Source organism: Cutaneotrichosporon cavernicola (genome assembly GCF_030864355.1).
Source record: "Cutaneotrichosporon cavernicola HIS019 DNA, chromosome: 1".
Taxonomy (NCBI): domain Eukaryota; kingdom Fungi; phylum Basidiomycota; class Tremellomycetes; order Trichosporonales; family Trichosporonaceae; genus Cutaneotrichosporon; species Cutaneotrichosporon cavernicola.
The window spans coordinates 456,190-471,563 of NC_083393.1; the positions used below are offsets into that span (position 1 = coordinate 456,190).

General features: G+C 57.3%; 6 protein-coding genes across 6 annotated transcripts; 3 read left to right on the forward strand and 3 right to left on the reverse strand.

The window, feature by feature from the left end:
- Positions 1-4,734: 4,734 nt before the first annotated feature.
- Positions 4,735-5,408, reverse strand: CcaverHIS019_0101740 (uncharacterized protein; the record flags this gene model as incomplete). The annotated part of the gene is made up of 2 exons (XM_060597389.1): positions 4,735-5,080; positions 5,284-5,408. 2 exons carry the CDS (start codon positions 5,406-5,408, stop codon positions 4,735-4,737), a joined length of 471 nt encoding a protein of 156 aa, XP_060452722.1.
- A 739-nt stretch (positions 5,409-6,147) lies between these two features.
- Positions 6,148-7,346, forward strand: PDX1 (uncharacterized protein; the record flags this gene model as incomplete). Its single annotated transcript, XM_060597400.1, has 5 exons — positions 6,148-6,214; positions 6,247-6,380; positions 6,445-6,939; positions 7,028-7,163; positions 7,207-7,346. The coding sequence occupies 5 exons, from the start codon at positions 6,148-6,150 to the stop codon at positions 7,344-7,346; spliced, it is 972 nt and encodes a 323-aa protein (XP_060452723.1).
- A 187-nt stretch (positions 7,347-7,533) lies between these two features.
- CcaverHIS019_0101760 (uncharacterized protein) lies at positions 7,534-8,441 on the reverse strand (the record flags this gene model as incomplete). Its single annotated transcript, XM_060597411.1, has 3 exons — positions 7,534-7,890; positions 7,923-8,068; positions 8,174-8,441. The coding sequence occupies 3 exons, from the start codon at positions 8,439-8,441 to the stop codon at positions 7,534-7,536; spliced, it is 771 nt and encodes a 256-aa protein (XP_060452724.1).
- Positions 8,442-8,848: 407 nt separating this feature from the next.
- Positions 8,849-10,915, forward strand: MAS1 (uncharacterized protein; the record flags this gene model as incomplete). The annotated part of the gene is made up of 4 exons (XM_060597422.1): positions 8,849-8,908; positions 9,121-9,312; positions 9,597-10,680; positions 10,830-10,915. 4 exons carry the CDS (start codon positions 8,849-8,851, stop codon positions 10,913-10,915), a joined length of 1,422 nt encoding a protein of 473 aa, XP_060452725.1.
- Positions 10,916-11,953: 1,038 nt separating this feature from the next.
- CcaverHIS019_0101780 (uncharacterized protein) lies at positions 11,954-12,843 on the reverse strand (the record flags this gene model as incomplete). Its single annotated transcript, XM_060597433.1, has 5 exons — positions 11,954-12,151; positions 12,191-12,314; positions 12,346-12,419; positions 12,511-12,696; positions 12,733-12,843. 5 exons carry the CDS (start codon positions 12,841-12,843, stop codon positions 11,954-11,956), a joined length of 693 nt encoding a protein of 230 aa, XP_060452726.1.
- An 852-nt stretch (positions 12,844-13,695) lies between these two features.
- Positions 13,696-14,324, forward strand: CcaverHIS019_0101790 (uncharacterized protein; the record flags this gene model as incomplete). Its single annotated transcript, XM_060597444.1, has 4 exons — positions 13,696-13,782; positions 13,813-13,919; positions 13,959-14,085; positions 14,193-14,324. The coding sequence occupies 4 exons, from the start codon at positions 13,696-13,698 to the stop codon at positions 14,322-14,324; spliced, it is 453 nt and encodes a 150-aa protein (XP_060452727.1).
- Between the last annotated feature and the right edge of the window lie 1,050 nt (positions 14,325-15,374).

The window sequence follows — 15,374 nt, forward strand, 5'->3', positions numbered from 1 at the left end:
CCGAGCATCACCAAGGGCCCAACCCGCTCCGCCATCAGCTGACTTGCTGCGGTCGTCCCGTTTCAATGAGAGGCTGGTCAGCTGGTCTTGTTGAGGGTGGGGTGGGGGTTTGCTACGTCACGTCGCCAGGGAAAGGCACGAGCCGCGGCTCTCGTCGTCATGGTGCTCCTTGAATCTCATCATGCACATCACAATCGCATGCAATCGGCGAGGTCGGCGCGCTGATATGAATCGCTGATATGATAGTGGCACTTGGTCCGTATTTTCCGTCCCTTTGTGAGTATGCCCAACTTGACCTTGACAGTGATGATGGGTTTGTCTGACGCTGAGCAGCGCCAGTGTTAGATGGTAAGTGCATTGCGACAAGCAGAGGAAGCCAAAGTTGTCTTATGCGAGATTGGCGATGGCTGATAAGCAAGGACTGACAACTCACTCTTAAGGCGAGTATGGCGTATATTCACAGATTGTGCAGCGACACGAGACACGATGGATAGTCAGACAACGCAGTGGTATGATCGGTGGTGCTCACCACAGCAAGGGCCTACGCGTGGTTGAGAGCCAAGTCGATCTCCCATGCCCCTACCGTGCTGTGCTCCGTCATGCAGAGTCGTACTCGCGACTCGAGCGACCTACTTGTCGATAACTCGTTGGACAAGGAAACTAATCCGCAACTCGGCAACTCGACAGAAGAGTCCATCACCCTCTACGTCCAGGACCGACGATCACATCCGTGCACATGCCCTCAACCCCTTGTACCTCGTTTCCTCCTGCCCTTTGCTCGCTTCCCTGCAGAACAGACCACCGCTATCTGATGATGTTTGCATCGGCTGTTCGAATCTCGGGACGGACCTCTCGGCATCTAAAGACACCGACCCACGACCCACGCACCTCAAGCCACCCCGGAGCCACCCAGGATACCCCTTGGCACAGACCGCCAACAACCAAAGCCCTACACAGGAACTAGGATTCGAGCGAAGAGAACAAGCACTCGGTGCCGTACACGCCCCTCTCTCTTAGCTCTTGGCGCCCCACCTCACCTCCTGGCCTCCTGACGGATGCGACCATGTATGCTGAGCCTCATTGTGCACCTTGAATGGGTCAGACAATGCCACCCGCCACCTAGCCCATTCCCACATACCCTATTCTGCCAAGGTGGCACCGGCAGATCTGATCTGATTCGAAATGTGTCCATGCCAGCATCCAGCTGGTGATTCGCGGGCACGGGCTTGGCGATCCACGCCACCGACGTGCTCCGACGCGAACGCCTCGTCTCAAGCGACGGAACGTCACGCGCCTCCGGGCCCCGGCAGTCTCCACCTCCTCAGCCGACTGGCCAAGGGCGCGACAAACCTTGCGGGAAACGACACGGCGCCCCCCGGCACCTCACGCCCCATTCCACCCTTCTAACCCTCTCAATCCCCTCTTCGGCCGGACATCCCCACATACCGTCGGCGATGCGGCGTTGCGCGGCGCGATACCGGGTATCGGTGGCCCCGTGGTGAACCGCCTATCCCCGCCAGCGCCTATCTCCGGAGTATGGTTCTACATACCTGTTGTTCTCCGGTACTGTGGTGTCTACTGGACCCCTTCAAGCTTCGCCTGAGCCTCTCGCGCCATCCCAAAGCAATAGCCAGTCCCACAACTTGTCTCGGTTGAGTTCTCTCGGTTGGCCTCTCCCCATCGGTTGAACCATTCTGGGGTTCCTCACCAGGTCCCCACTCAAATCCTCAACCCCTCGTTCCGACAGACCACACCCCAATGCTACCTGTTCCCGTGCGTACCCCTTGGCCCATGTGCTCTTCGGGTGACGCCGCTCGTTCCCCATCTTGACATTCCGGGGCCCTGCGGCCCCTCTTGTTCCTCTTCGGCACCTCAAGCTACCCCGCCACACCGCCACGCCCGAGCGTCGGCCACGCCAGCGCTCCGATTCACCGAACCCCAACCGTCCTTCATCCAAGGAGCCCCAACGAGAGCCCCATTGTGGATACGAAGTATCATTGGAGCTGCTTGGTTGCGCCGAGGGACCAGTGTCAGTTGGGCTCTGCGCCCCTTGCATTCCCCGCCATTTGGTCACTCTCGTCACTTTGGCACCGTCCGCCGTCACATCTGATTACCCTTCTGACCCTTCTGCTATCGCCCTCGCCCGTGGGGACCCTTCTGACACAGCGCTGCTCACTCCTTGTTCCTCGACCCTTCGTGTATCGTGTTTGGGATTCGTCCAGTCTCCAACGCTGTGTTGTTCACGCGACCCTTGTCATTCTCAACCCATTCATCCGCCCTTCGTTCATCCGAGACTATTCCGCATCCTTTGATAGCGTTTTGTGGGCTCCGTGGGGAGCACGGGCTGCGATCTGGGCCACGATCTGACTCGGTGCGTCGCCCAGGACTTGTCCAGTCTGGTTCGTCAACTCTCACCAACCACTCGTCCTTCCCGTAGCTCTCTCCCCCAGTTGCTATTGTTGTGCAGTTCTCCACTCGCCATTGTGGCTGCGATTCCATTCAACCCTACATCGTGTCTTGCCGTTCCCCACTCCATTGTGTCGTGGTGCCTCCGCTATGACATTGAGTTTATTGTGCAGTTCTCCACTCTCAATCGTGGCGGTGGTACCCTTCACGTCTCGCCATTGTGATCGTTGTCCAGTTCTCCACTAGCCTGCGGCTACAGTCGTCCCCTTCCATTGAGTCGGTCGTGCCGTTCACCAGTCATTGTGTACGGTGCCTCTCTCCCCCACAAGAGCTGTTGTGCGGTTCTCCACTCACCATTGGGACTGACGTGCTGTCGTCTGATTCCCCATCACCCTTGGCGTATCCCCTAGCCTCGTCTTCACCTGGGGCCACTAGTCACTGATTTTCCTGGATGATTCCTGTGAGCGCATCCCAGACACGCCCAGCACGGTCAGCCTTACTCGAAACAAGAAGGCGGTGGGTGAGGGGGATGGACTATGTGTCCCGTCGGCTGCTCACACGTTCACACATCCTTTCCGTCCAGCTGTGGTGAGAATGCCACCAGCGACGTGGATAGCGCTAGCTCTGAGCAATTTCGCCTCATCTTTCCATGATCTCGTCGCGAAGTTGTGTTCCGTGGTAGAAACTAATCTCGACTTGTGGTCAAAGGGATAGTACGCTGAGGCGACCGCGTACTCTCCTGCTCACCCCTGCACTGGGATATCTCACACAACCAATACATGACGCCAGTTGCTCGGGCTAATGACGACAGGAACCCCTCTGGTGAGTACCCCAACCACGCGAGAGTCGCGAGAGTTGGCATACCAAGCTGAGGGGTGAGAAGGCATGTACGTTGGGCGATGATCCCTGCACTATCGGGGAGGAGAGCCGGCGGATCGAAGACAGCTGACATTCACGACACGATCCACACTGGCAGCGTCGACTGGTTCCTGTGACACTGTCGATGATAGTCCAGCGAAGCGTCCTGCCCAACGCTCCCCCATCCACAGGTAACCATTTCTCCAAGGCGACTGCGCCACGCCATTTCAGAGTCCAGAATAATAGTCATTGTGCCACATTGCAGCACAACCCACCGCCTCCTCATGTCTCAGATCAACGTCGTTTCATAAGGCTGTAAGCGAGAGCAGGAGCGGAAGTCAGGAGAAGAGCGAGGAGGAGGTAGGCGAGGGCGCGCCGGAGAAGAGAGGCGCGGACAAGGTTCAGATATACAGGCCTTATGGATTTTTGGTCCGCTGTGTGTCGATAGGTGCGGCTGGTGCACTAGGGCGAACTCACATCGAACTCTGAAGACAAGCGGGGAAATTCTCCAATACCCATGCATGTACATTAACCCACCATTATACCGAGCCCAGGAGACGGCTACGGCAGATAACGGGTCTGAGAAGTGTGCCAGAGTTGAGTCAACAAGTAGTTGTGGCACTCTGACGGCGTCTCACGAACCCATGCTAGCGCCACGATCCATCCTCGCGCCATCCTTGTACTACATTCTCGCTCTTCAATGCCGACCATAGTCCCCGGCGTCTCGCTACTCCTCCGCCGACCGTGCGCCCCGCCGTTCCCAGACTTGCTTTGCCTTGCAACCAAAAATGCACTTCCACCTCGCCTCTCTTCTTCGTCCAATCAACGTTACGTCTCTCCGCCAAGACCCTGGTGAGCCAAAAGGTATCCGAGATCCTCGGAATCAGCTGCTGACGCTTGTGTGGATTGAACACACGACCGAACGAACTGGGCGCTGGGCGCTTCACTCGCTCGCTCTCCCACTGAGCTAAAGCGTCTGGGAGTCAACTCGGAACCGAGGTGTACTAGTGGTCCCGCCGCTTGTCGTTCTTGCGCGGGTTTTGCGACGTTCTGCTTTCCAAAGAGCTTCGCCGGGGTTGATTAGCACTCGGAGCTCTTCCGGCTCGTCATTTGGCTGCTGGAATACGTCGGAGAAGCTGGGAGGGCCGCCAGAAACCTCATATGCCAAGGTCCATCTCGGCGTGGCACCGCAACGCAGCAGCCTGGGTGTCTCCCATTCCGGTCACCCGCTGCCGATTCGCACCAACTGGCAGTGTACTGCCCGACAAGAGGCTGGCGCAGGCCGATGGCTCGATGCACCACTCGCTCTCTCCAACACCACTCCAGGAGGATAGCTGAACACAGGCCAGACGTCAAGAGTGAGTGAGTCTGTTATTCGGTCAGTCCAACTGTTCCTACATTGACTCTCCAGATGCCTGTCCGCTTCTCAGCAAGCGCTTTGCCACACGCCATCCCTGATACCTCCCTACATCACAAGCTCGCCGTCTCCTCGATGACCAACTTCTCCAGCCCGCGCCGCATAGTGTCAGCCATCGCCGTCGGCCGCCGCTCGACAGGATGTACGAACACGTGCGTGAACCCGCCAACGGCCGCCACCGTGTCCTTGCCCTGCTGGAAGAAGCCGACTTCGTACGTCACCGAGCTGTTACCTAGCTTGTTCACGCGGAGCCCGAGGTCAACCACCTCTGGGAACGTGAGTGGCGCAAAGTAGTTGCAGCTACTGGTGACAACGAGACCGATCGGCTCGGACGGGTTCGGGTCGGTGGGGCGCAACCCGCACGACTCGATTAGGTAAGTGTTGACAACAGAGTCGATGCTTGGATCAGCGGTGCTGGATGAGGGCAAAAAGGGGAGGCGTGTCGGAGGGAAAAGAGGCAGGGGTGGGGAGGGGGATAGAGCAAGAGTGTGGAGATAGAGGACATGTGATGACGAGTGAATGAGTTGGAGGTGTTTACGTGACAGCGAAGCGAGCGGCTCCATCTATCGTGCTTTACAACCACGAAGGATCACTTTACTCACAGGAAGTTGTACACCGAGTTGTTCACGTGTCCGTACTGGTCGTTGTCGGCCCAGCGGAGGCGGTAAGGTAGGAAAAAGCGGTAGTTCGAGCGGAGGCGCGACTTGAGCGCCTGCACGGAGGCCATGATGCGCGAAGAGTAAGGCGGAGCCTTGAGCGGTTGTGGAGCAAGGAGGTCGAGCGAGCGGGAGATGCTAGTGAACAACGCCGTGTGTTTGTGATGTGCGGGCGATATGCAGTGAGAATGTGAGGATGCATGGATCACCGCGTCAAAGATGGTTCAACTTCGGTCCATGTGTTGCCGGCCACCTGGAGTCGGCTATTACCGAGACAGTCAGCACCGACCGAGCAGCGGTCGTACTGGTCTCCTTCTCTAATCTGCATCAGCTCGGGGGTACAGGGGTACAAACAGGCGACTGCGAGAGATACAATCCTGCAACCAACTTTGTTGCGATGTTGGGTCGTGGTGTTTGTACCACTTATGGAGTGAGTGGGGGCTAGCCGCGGCTAAACTCCGGCGAAACTTTCCCCACACTGCCCTCTCTCGCACCGCCAATGCCGCTCGCGCCCATCTGCACACCAACTACACCTTTGAGATGCACCATTATGAAAGCTCGTCTACAACGTCGAACAGACTCGCAACTCACCTCCCACCTCGAGAGCAAGTTATACGAGAGGGTGGAGGTGTAAGAGTGGAGCACATGTCCGAGCGGATCGGCCGGGCCGCCCACTGTCATATACCATGCGGCAAGTGCGGCAGTCGGCGTCCCATTTGCTCCCGTCCCGCCCCATTCCCCACCTCTTTGCCCATACTGAACATACGTTGCCTCACTATACGGATCACTTGGACAACCACACCATCCACCATGCGGGCAGCAAGCACCATCGCCCGATCTCTGCGCGCGCGCGCCTCAGCTCACCGCAGCGCCCTCGGTATGATGTGGGAATGGCGCAGCTGACTCCAGCGATGCAGACGCGAGCGGCGAGCAGTCTCCTTCGCATGCCAGCCATGTCGCCAACGATGACGGAGGGCGGGATCGCAGCGTGGAAGAAGAACGAGGGCGAGTCGTTCGAGGCTGGCGACGTCATCCTCGAAGTGGTGAGTCTCCACACTCCCCAGACTTAGGGAGGGCCAGGGTGAAGGTCAGGCGACTAACCGGCAGGAGACGGACAAGGCGACGATCGACGTCGAGGCGCAGGATGACGGCGTGATGGGCAAGATTGTGTTCAAGGCAGGCAGCAAGAACGTGCCTATTGGCGAGGTTATCGCCGTGCTCGCTGAGGAGGGTGACGACCTCTCCAAGCTCGAGGTACCCTCGGACCTGTCGCCGCATCAGGATGCTGTTCCCAGTGTCGACGCACAGGAGGCTCCCAAGGAGGCACCGAAGGAGGTGAAGCAGGCAGCACCTGAGTCGTCGGGGGTCAAGGCCCATCGCCAGATCGACCACTCCAAGCCAATGCTGCCGTCGGTCGCACTCTTGCTGCAGGAGAGCAGCCTCAGCGACGAGCAGGTCGCTGAGATCAAGGGTACGGGTCTCCACGGCATTCTCACGAAGGGAGACATTCTCGCTGCAGAGGGCAAGATCAAGTCGCCGTACGGAAGCGCAGCTGTTTTGCTCAACAACCCCATGGGCGCGAGCGGCAAGCGCGCGAATGACGTGAGTGCGCCACTCTCCCAGAGAGGTTATGACGCCATGCTGGCGTCGATAACCAACTTCCAAACTGCGAGGTGTGTACTGACATCAGCCCAAGACGCCACCCAAGGCTGCTGGCAGTGCGGCGGCCCCCGCCCCAGAGCGCCCGCTCACCGGCACCGAACTCCGGCGCCTGATCGTTGCTGGACTCAGCAAAGCCACCGCCCCAACAACCCCCGCCCCGAAGTGTAAGTGCAGCTGTGTTCGGGCTTTGGAAGTAGCTGACGCTAGTCCCTACTGCGGCTGTTTCGGACGCCGAGTTCGACGACCTCCTCAGCGACTACGCGAAGCTGTTGCCCGCATCGGCACCACGGCCCGCCGCTGCGGCACCCAAGGCGGCGGCCAAGGACGAGCTGGACGGGTTGGCGTAGTAGGATAGATGCATCGCAGTAATACCACTCCGAAAGAATCAGAGCCGAATCCAGGATGCCTCCAGCATGCCTCGAGGTCGACATTTCCAACTTGACAAGAAGTATGTCCAACGACAGGTCATCCAACTGCGAGGTTCATTCTACCCACTTCCCATCTTGATGACATGATCAACTGCATCGTACACATCTACTTGGCGACCTGGAATATGCTGAGAAGAGCAAAGCACCCATAGAACAGTCCGACGGGATACGCGACGAGGAGGCGCTGGCGGTCCATGCGGAGGACGGCCACAAAGATCGTGCTAGCGGCGTACGTGCACCACACAACGCTCACGATGCTGAGGACCCCACCGACTGCTGTGTCCATGCCCAGTCCGATGCCGAGGCCGCCCAACCCAACCATTGGGAGGAGGCAGTACCCGAGCACACTGGCGGTGCGGTATGCATCGATTCCTGAGTCGCTCATGAGGTTGAGGAGGGTGTAGATCGAGATGGTCCCCAGCAACCCGACGCCGTAGATGTAAGAAAACTGGGGCTTGCCCGACTACAGTGAGCGCTGGAGGTACGGTGACGCACGAGGAGTAACACGAATGCAAACGCAAAGCAGAAGACGAGCGGACCCGCCATGTCCGCGTCGTCCATAATGTGCGTGTCGATCTTGCCCAAAGGATTCAGAACAGTGAGCGACTTTTGCAGGATGTGTCCGGGATCAATGCCGAGTTCTGAGGTGAGCGCAAGGGTGCATAAAGAATGCGAGCTCAAAGTCTCGATCGTACAGCGGGCTCCTCAAATGGCTGGTTTCGCCTCTGCCGGGCGCCGCGACTCACCTTGCATCAAACTTGGCTCACCCTCGAGGCCGCCAGTCCCAAATGCCTCCCACCATCTCCCCTCGCCACCGGTTGATATCCGCCCGCCCGCCATGTTCCCCATGTTCCCGCTCGCGTATCCTCCCCCGCCCATGGAGCCCATGGAACCCATTCCCCCACTCTGCTGGCTGGAATATCCGCCATAGTTCGACCCGCCCTGGTAGAACGCGAGCGGCTCGTTACCGCCAGATGAGGACGAGTACTGGCCGTATGCGTTCTGGTTGAACATGGCCGGTGTCGGTCGGTGGAGGTCGAAGTGGAGGGGGTGAGGAGCCAGGCCGTGGTGTGCCCTAGCGTATTCGTCGCGAGTTTCGGGATAGCTTCCAAGTAGGGGTCCGTTGCTAACGGTGAGGAAGAGAATGTGAGTGTTTGAGAGAAGGGGGGTGCAAGTGATGTTATGATGATTAGATTGCGTGGAGAGACGCATCTCATGTTGGCTGGAGTGACGTGTTGAACGCGTGGATTCAGGCACCAAAGCTACCTGTGCCACTTTAATTCTAACGCCGCGGCCTTTTTTCCACCTTGGCCCGAAGCCCTCCGGTGAGGCTCCAGGAAGGGGTGGTCATTCGTTCCGCTATACGTTGAGGCTACAGAGAGCTCATCGCTGCAACCTCACCCCTCCCCACCTCTACCGCCATGTCCGCCGCCCGCCTCCTCTCCCGGGCCGTCCGCCCCGCGGTCGCCCCCCGCGTTCCGGTGTGTTCAACATCCACAGCGGCTGCGCGCTCGTTCCCACGTCCCCCGTCCTCCGCGTCAATTGCCCCGGCTCTCATTGGCCGAACCGCGCCCATCTTCGGGCGGCGCTGGAGCACGCCGATGCATCGCCGCGAGGGCATATTGGCATCGGCAGGGGACGGGGATAGGGCGCAATGCCCACGACATGCGTTGGAGCCGTAAGCTAACAACAGGCGCTCGCCCGCGCGCTCGCGACCCCGGTCAAGACTTCCGACCCCATCACCAAGACCTCGACCCTCTCGAACGGTCTTTCAGTTGTCTCGGAGACCATCCCCGGCGCCTCGACCTCGACCGTTGGTCTCTGGATCGACGCCGGCTCGCGCGCGGACGCCAGCAACGCTTCGGGCACTGCTCACTTCCTCGAGGTGTGTTGAATGATTCATCATGGGCCGACTTGGTTCGGGTACAGAGGAGAACGTGCATGGAGATGAGCAGTGGTCTCAGACAGTGGGCTCAGACGGACACGAATCCCCGCGCGATTCTGCCGGGGATAGATGATGTCGTTGTGCGCAGTATGTGGAGTTGTTGGCGCCACAGCTGTCAACCAACCTATCATCTGCCAACCATTTACGCACATCGCACCTCCACATTTCCCCGAAGCCAAAGATCAGCCTCGCTCCATGTCCACCGCGCTCGGCTAACGTCACAGCACCTCGCGTTCAAGGGCACCAAGTCGCGCTCGCAGATGCAGCTCGAGCTCGAGGTTGAGAACCTCGGCGCTCACCTGAACGCGTACACCTCGCGCGAGCAGACCGTCTACTACGCCAAGGCGTTCAACAAGGACGTCCCTGCCGTTGTCAACATTCTTTCCGACATTCTCCAGAACTCCAAGCTTGACGAGTCGGCTATCGAGCGCGAGCGCGACGTCATCCTCCGCGAGCAGGAGGAGGTTGACAAGCAGCTCGAGGAGGTCGTCTTCGACCACCTCCACGCTGTCGCCTTCCAGGGCTACGCTCTCGGCAACACCATCCTCGGCCCCAAGGACCACATCAACTCGATCTCCAAGTCTGACCTCTCTGGCTACATTGCCAAGAACTACACTGCCGACCGCATGGCCCTCGTCGGTGCCGGCTCGGTCTCGCATGAGGAGCTCGTTGAGCTCGCCAAGCAGCACTTTGCGGGCCTCCCCGTCTCGTCCAGCCCTATCCCCCTCGGCCAGTCCGCAGGCGAGCCGACCAAGTTCACTGGCTCCGAGGTCCGCATCCGTGACGACACCATGTCGACCTGCAACCTCGCCATCGCTGTTGAAGGTGTCGGATGGCGCTCGGCCGACTACTGGCCAATGCTCGTCATGCAGTCCATCTTCGGCAACTGGGACCGCTCGCTCGGCGCCTCGCCCCTCCTCTCGTCCAAGCTGAGCCACATCATCTCGTCGAACAACCTCGCCAACTCGTTCATGTCCTTCTCGACCTCGTACTCGGACACTGGTCTCTGGGGCATCTACGCAGTCTCGGAGAACCTCATGAACCTTGACGACCTCACCCACTTCATCATGAAGGAGTGGCAGCGCATGTCCATCAACCCCACCACCGCTGAGGTTGAGCGCGCAAAGTCCCAGCTCAAGGCCTCGCTCCTCCTTGGCCTCGACGGCACCACCGCCATCGCCGAGGACATTGGTCGCCAGACCATCACCACCGGCAAGCGCTTCACTCCCAAGGAGATTGAGCGCTACGTCAACGCCGTCGGCGTCGACGACATCAAGCGCTGCGCGCAGAAATACCTTTGGGACAAGGGTGAGTACCACGGTTTGCTCGTCTTTTATCACACTCGTCTTCCCCCTCAACCTCGCCCTCCCCCACACTCAGCACAACCCCCATCCACCATCCACTTTCCATGGCACACCGCGCTCCCAAACCCCACCGCATCATCCACTGACGCTCAGATTTCTCAATGTGTGCTCTGGGTAGAACCGAGGGCGTTCTGGATTATAGCCGGATGCGTGCGGACATGTCCTCGCTCACGTACTAGTGACGATGAGTGGAAAAACGTAGAAAGATGCAGTGGTGCTGCCCATCACCGCGTCGGGATCAGCATTTACTCGTGAGAACACGTGACGAAAATCCGTACTTTTGGTTCCATGTATTTTCCCGTTAACGGGAGCATGCTGAAAATGCCAATACACGAGGGTTCCACGAGGCCCGCACAGACCCTGTACCTGCGTACCTGGCGGCTGTGCGGAAGAATCGGTGACTGAATACTACAACTATGGCATCGCCAACGCAGCAGGTGACAAAGTCACTGAAGACGTGACTGCGACTCCTCCAACCACTAACAGTAGACACTCTTCCCAATCGCATCCAACACAAAGCTCTTGACAGCCATCAGCGTCGGCACCGTCCTAGCTCAACACAACCTCACATGGTCGACCAAACCAGGACAACAACACACCTACCGTAGAGCAAAAACGCCTCTTCCAATAGTCATTCTAACGCATCTGCGAAAGTATGGCGTTCCCGGGTGTTATGATTCACCTGGCATGGTACTCGGGCATCCCAGACACATTTTTGGGAGAGTATCGATGAGTATCAGGAGATTTCCAAAAACTGGCCCGTACGTATATGCGGACACCTGGAAACTGTTATACAGGGCCCAGAGCCCCATCTTTGCTCTTTGCACTCTCATCATAATGAGGAGCCGCTGAGTTCTTTACCTTCGCGTGAGAAGGAAGCAAATCCTCCGCCAGCGCGGCGTTGGCAAAGCCAGCCCTCTGGACCCTCGTACGTTTGATGACACTCTCAGACGCCTAGACAGCTTGGTGACAGAAGGAATAGAGTAGATGTATATGTGTGTTTTACTTTCGACGACGGACGATGGCGGATTGAGGATCAGGCCAAGCTACCCGCCAGACAATGGCTATTGGAGCATGATCTGACTCTGGTCGAGAAACTGGGCCCAACATAGCCCATTGCCATGTCAGCTTCCTTCTGAACTCTACACAGCCACGGAATGTACATTTTCGTGTATACACACATGCTACGTCGATGAGGAGGGACCGAGCTACTGTTCTTACATGGCAAAGCGGCTCATGATGATATCGGGCGTCACGCGAGCGTCGACATCCTCGTCAGTGCGGAGCCACATGTCGATCTTGCCCTTGTACTTGTCGGCGTAGGTGGCCTCAAAGTCCTTGCGGGGGAAAAAGTAGCCAGCCCACGAGCCCGCACTGTGGCGCAGAAAGCGAGGGAAGGTGTCGTGGTACCGCTTCTTCCCGGTCAGTGCTGATACCCACGATCGAAAGCTCACCTGGACAGACGCCCAGAAGGCATCGTCGTGGGGCTCACGGTGGTCGTTGATGCTTCGACGGGCTGCGATGACACGGGCGGCGAGCTCGAGATCAAGCGGCGTGAAAAGAATGGGGCTCCAACGGCTTTCATCAGTAGGCAAGGCGAATGACATACCTCTTGAACATCTCAAAAAACGACTTCTCCTCGAGAGGAGGAGTCTGCTGGTTCCCACTAATGTAGCCACAGGGCTATGGAATCAGTTATGCGTTTCGACAACTAGGGAAGGATCAATCTCATTTTGAAGGAGACTTTTCGCCAACCGTTTACCAGAGTACTCACCGTGCGTACGTCGATTCCGGCGATGCGCTCACTGTCAGTGGCCAAGGTATGGTCCACTCCGGCTTCAATATAGTGCTTGATCTTTCTGGGGCCGGGCTTAGGCATCGAGCCAGTGCCCAGGACGGCCTGCATCCAGGCGGTGCCGCTACGGTCTTTCAAGAAGGGGTAGAACGGCTCCAGGTTTGTCTGACAGTTACTTTCGGCTACCACTAACATGCTTACTAAGAGGTCGTTGAAGAAATCGGTGGATGATTTATACTCAATTCCCTCGTTGGTGAGCGCAGCGAGGATCCGGTACATGATGTCGAGCTGGGGTCCGGTTGCGGGAGCCATGATGATTATTGATAAGACCTGCGGAAGAGTGAACCCCGAAGCTGAAGTGGAAAGAAAGGGAGTGGGGTGTAAGGATGAGGAATTAACGAGAGTCTCTGGTCAGACAATGGACCAGCCGGGTTGACTAATCGAGTAGCTGGCGCTAAACGCTCCAAGGAGACACTGACAAACGCCGTGATCCCGGATCAGCGCACGTCTAATGTGGCAACTGTTGGATGGCCTGTAGGCCCGGCACCGAAATTCGATAAAAGCCGTAGTTTCGTATTCACGTTCTGCATTCTCTTCATACCTGACTACAACAGCAATTATTTAGCCTTCCTTTCTTCTCTGTCTCCATCCGCTTCCAATTTACCTGTCTCATCATCTCCTCTTCTCGTACCCACAGCCCTCCATGCTCCCGCCCTGGCGCGACCCCCTAAACTGGGGTGTACCATGGCGTAACGCAACCAACTGGGGACTGCCACATGGCTCTTCAACCCTGTCGGGATTGTCGACCGCCAACCCCTCTGCTTCTTCGCCTGTGTTGATGTTTGTGAACGGGTGGCGTGCTATCCCGGATGACGAGTGCGTTCGCTTCTCATCCTACTTGCTGACACAACAGACACCCCTACAGGGGTGTGCTGAATGCCATCAAAGAGGTACAGGAAGACTGGGTGGTTCGCGCCATTGCGCTTATGAGGCTCTCAGGCATGGAGACCCAACTCCACAGCAGGGGCAGGTACGAGTATCTGGTTGTATGTGGTGTTTATTGTCCGGATCTGACGGCTCAAGCACCATTTCTCAGCCTCCTTCCCGATCGTACGACACCACACTCCGTCGTCCCTTTTGTCTCACTTCCGAGATATCAAAGACATGGCAGAGCAAGACGTGACAAAGTACATGAAGGCCGAGATCAATGACTGCCTTCACACAGAGTCCGAAATCAAAGAAGGCCAGGATGTGAGTGTGTTCCACTTTGGCTAACGTTAGCTGTCCCCCAAGTGGTCGGCGGAATATTCCGATGTGTACGATGCTCGGAACCTGAAGGTTAAGACCTTCCGCCACCAGGCTCAAGTGTCCTCGGCAGCCAAGGAGCGGTGAGTATCAGCATACTTTTCGGAAGCATCTGACACCAGCAATGCCACCAGTTCCCGTCGTTTCAGTGAAGGTGAAATTGAGCTTGGAACTCGGCTAGTTGCCCGTGAGCAGCTACAAGGTACCATCTATGTACCCACATCGGCTAAGTTGTGGAAGCAGATTCTGGTGCGTCATCCGTGGGACGCAATTTACACTCAGGAACGGTACAGCGACACGCACCCGTGGCTGCTTAACTACAAATTTGACTCGTGGGCAACTTCGCTTCTAATAAGACTGTGCGACTCAAGCGGCTTGACGAACTTCTGGAAGGCGGCATGAACCTCGACCTCCTTACAAACGAGGAAATCGCCAAAGGCGTGGCTAGGGAGAAGTTGGTGGAGGAGCTGCTCGGCGAGGAGAAATAGAAGGAGGTTTTTCATCCTCTGCAACGCCTCAAGCCTAGTCCTGTTCCGAACCTAAATACACGTTACCCTCAGTCCATACCCGCGACTATCGGTACTCTTCCTTCTCGTCTCTGCATCTGTTGATACGTCCTCTCGCTCATCGGTAATACATGCATAATAGCAATAGCTGTATAGCTGGGTGACACCTCGTTTGTCATTCACCGCTCAGTGCCATTTCAGGAATCGATAATCCATGCAATTCCAGGTAGTTCCCGGGGAAATATTGGTCCACCCCTCTGTTTGTAGGCACCGTGGCAGTCAGTCCCTTCTTTCTACATGTACGCAGCCGGAGCTGTGGCACCCACAGCCTCCCCAAGTTAGTTATACAGCAACTTATACCAACTGGTCTAGCAGGTCTGTCCGGTGGGTGTTCGAGGGCTAGACCAAAAGAGGATTCCCAACAACAAAAAAGCATCTACTGGGCCGCCTCGAAACAATTGACAAGCACGGGGCGGGTACGAGATGGTCAGTTCTGGTGGCATCTCCTTCTCAACTACTCCGTTTCCGGGAGGTAGAAAGGGAGGCAGCGTAGCGGATGTTGAGAACATCCACCGTCACGCCTTGCGCCACTTCCACCGAGGTGAGCAGCGTCTCGCCAATCATGTCGTCGATGAACCACTTGCCTTTTTCCGTGCACTTAGAGCAACGGTTCATGTGGCTGACCCGGACAGGGTCGGTGTGAACACCGAGCATCGCCAGTCGCCCTTGTCCATCTGCTGCCGTTTAATGTTGGAATTCCTAGTGTTACTACAGCCCGACGTTACATCGGAAGAACGGGTAGGTATAGCTGATTGCTACTGCTACCTGCCTATAATTAGTAGTGATATCAAAGCCAGAAAGAAGGCGCGTGGTGACGCTGATCTTCGCCACAGGCAAAACTCCGTTCGTATCCCGGGGTGCCGACCAAAGATCTACGCTGAACTCGTGCCATGTCAATTCTGTTGGATGACCGTTAGGCTCCGCACCCAAGTTCGATAAAACCCGTAGTCCCGTATCTACGTTTCTGGATTT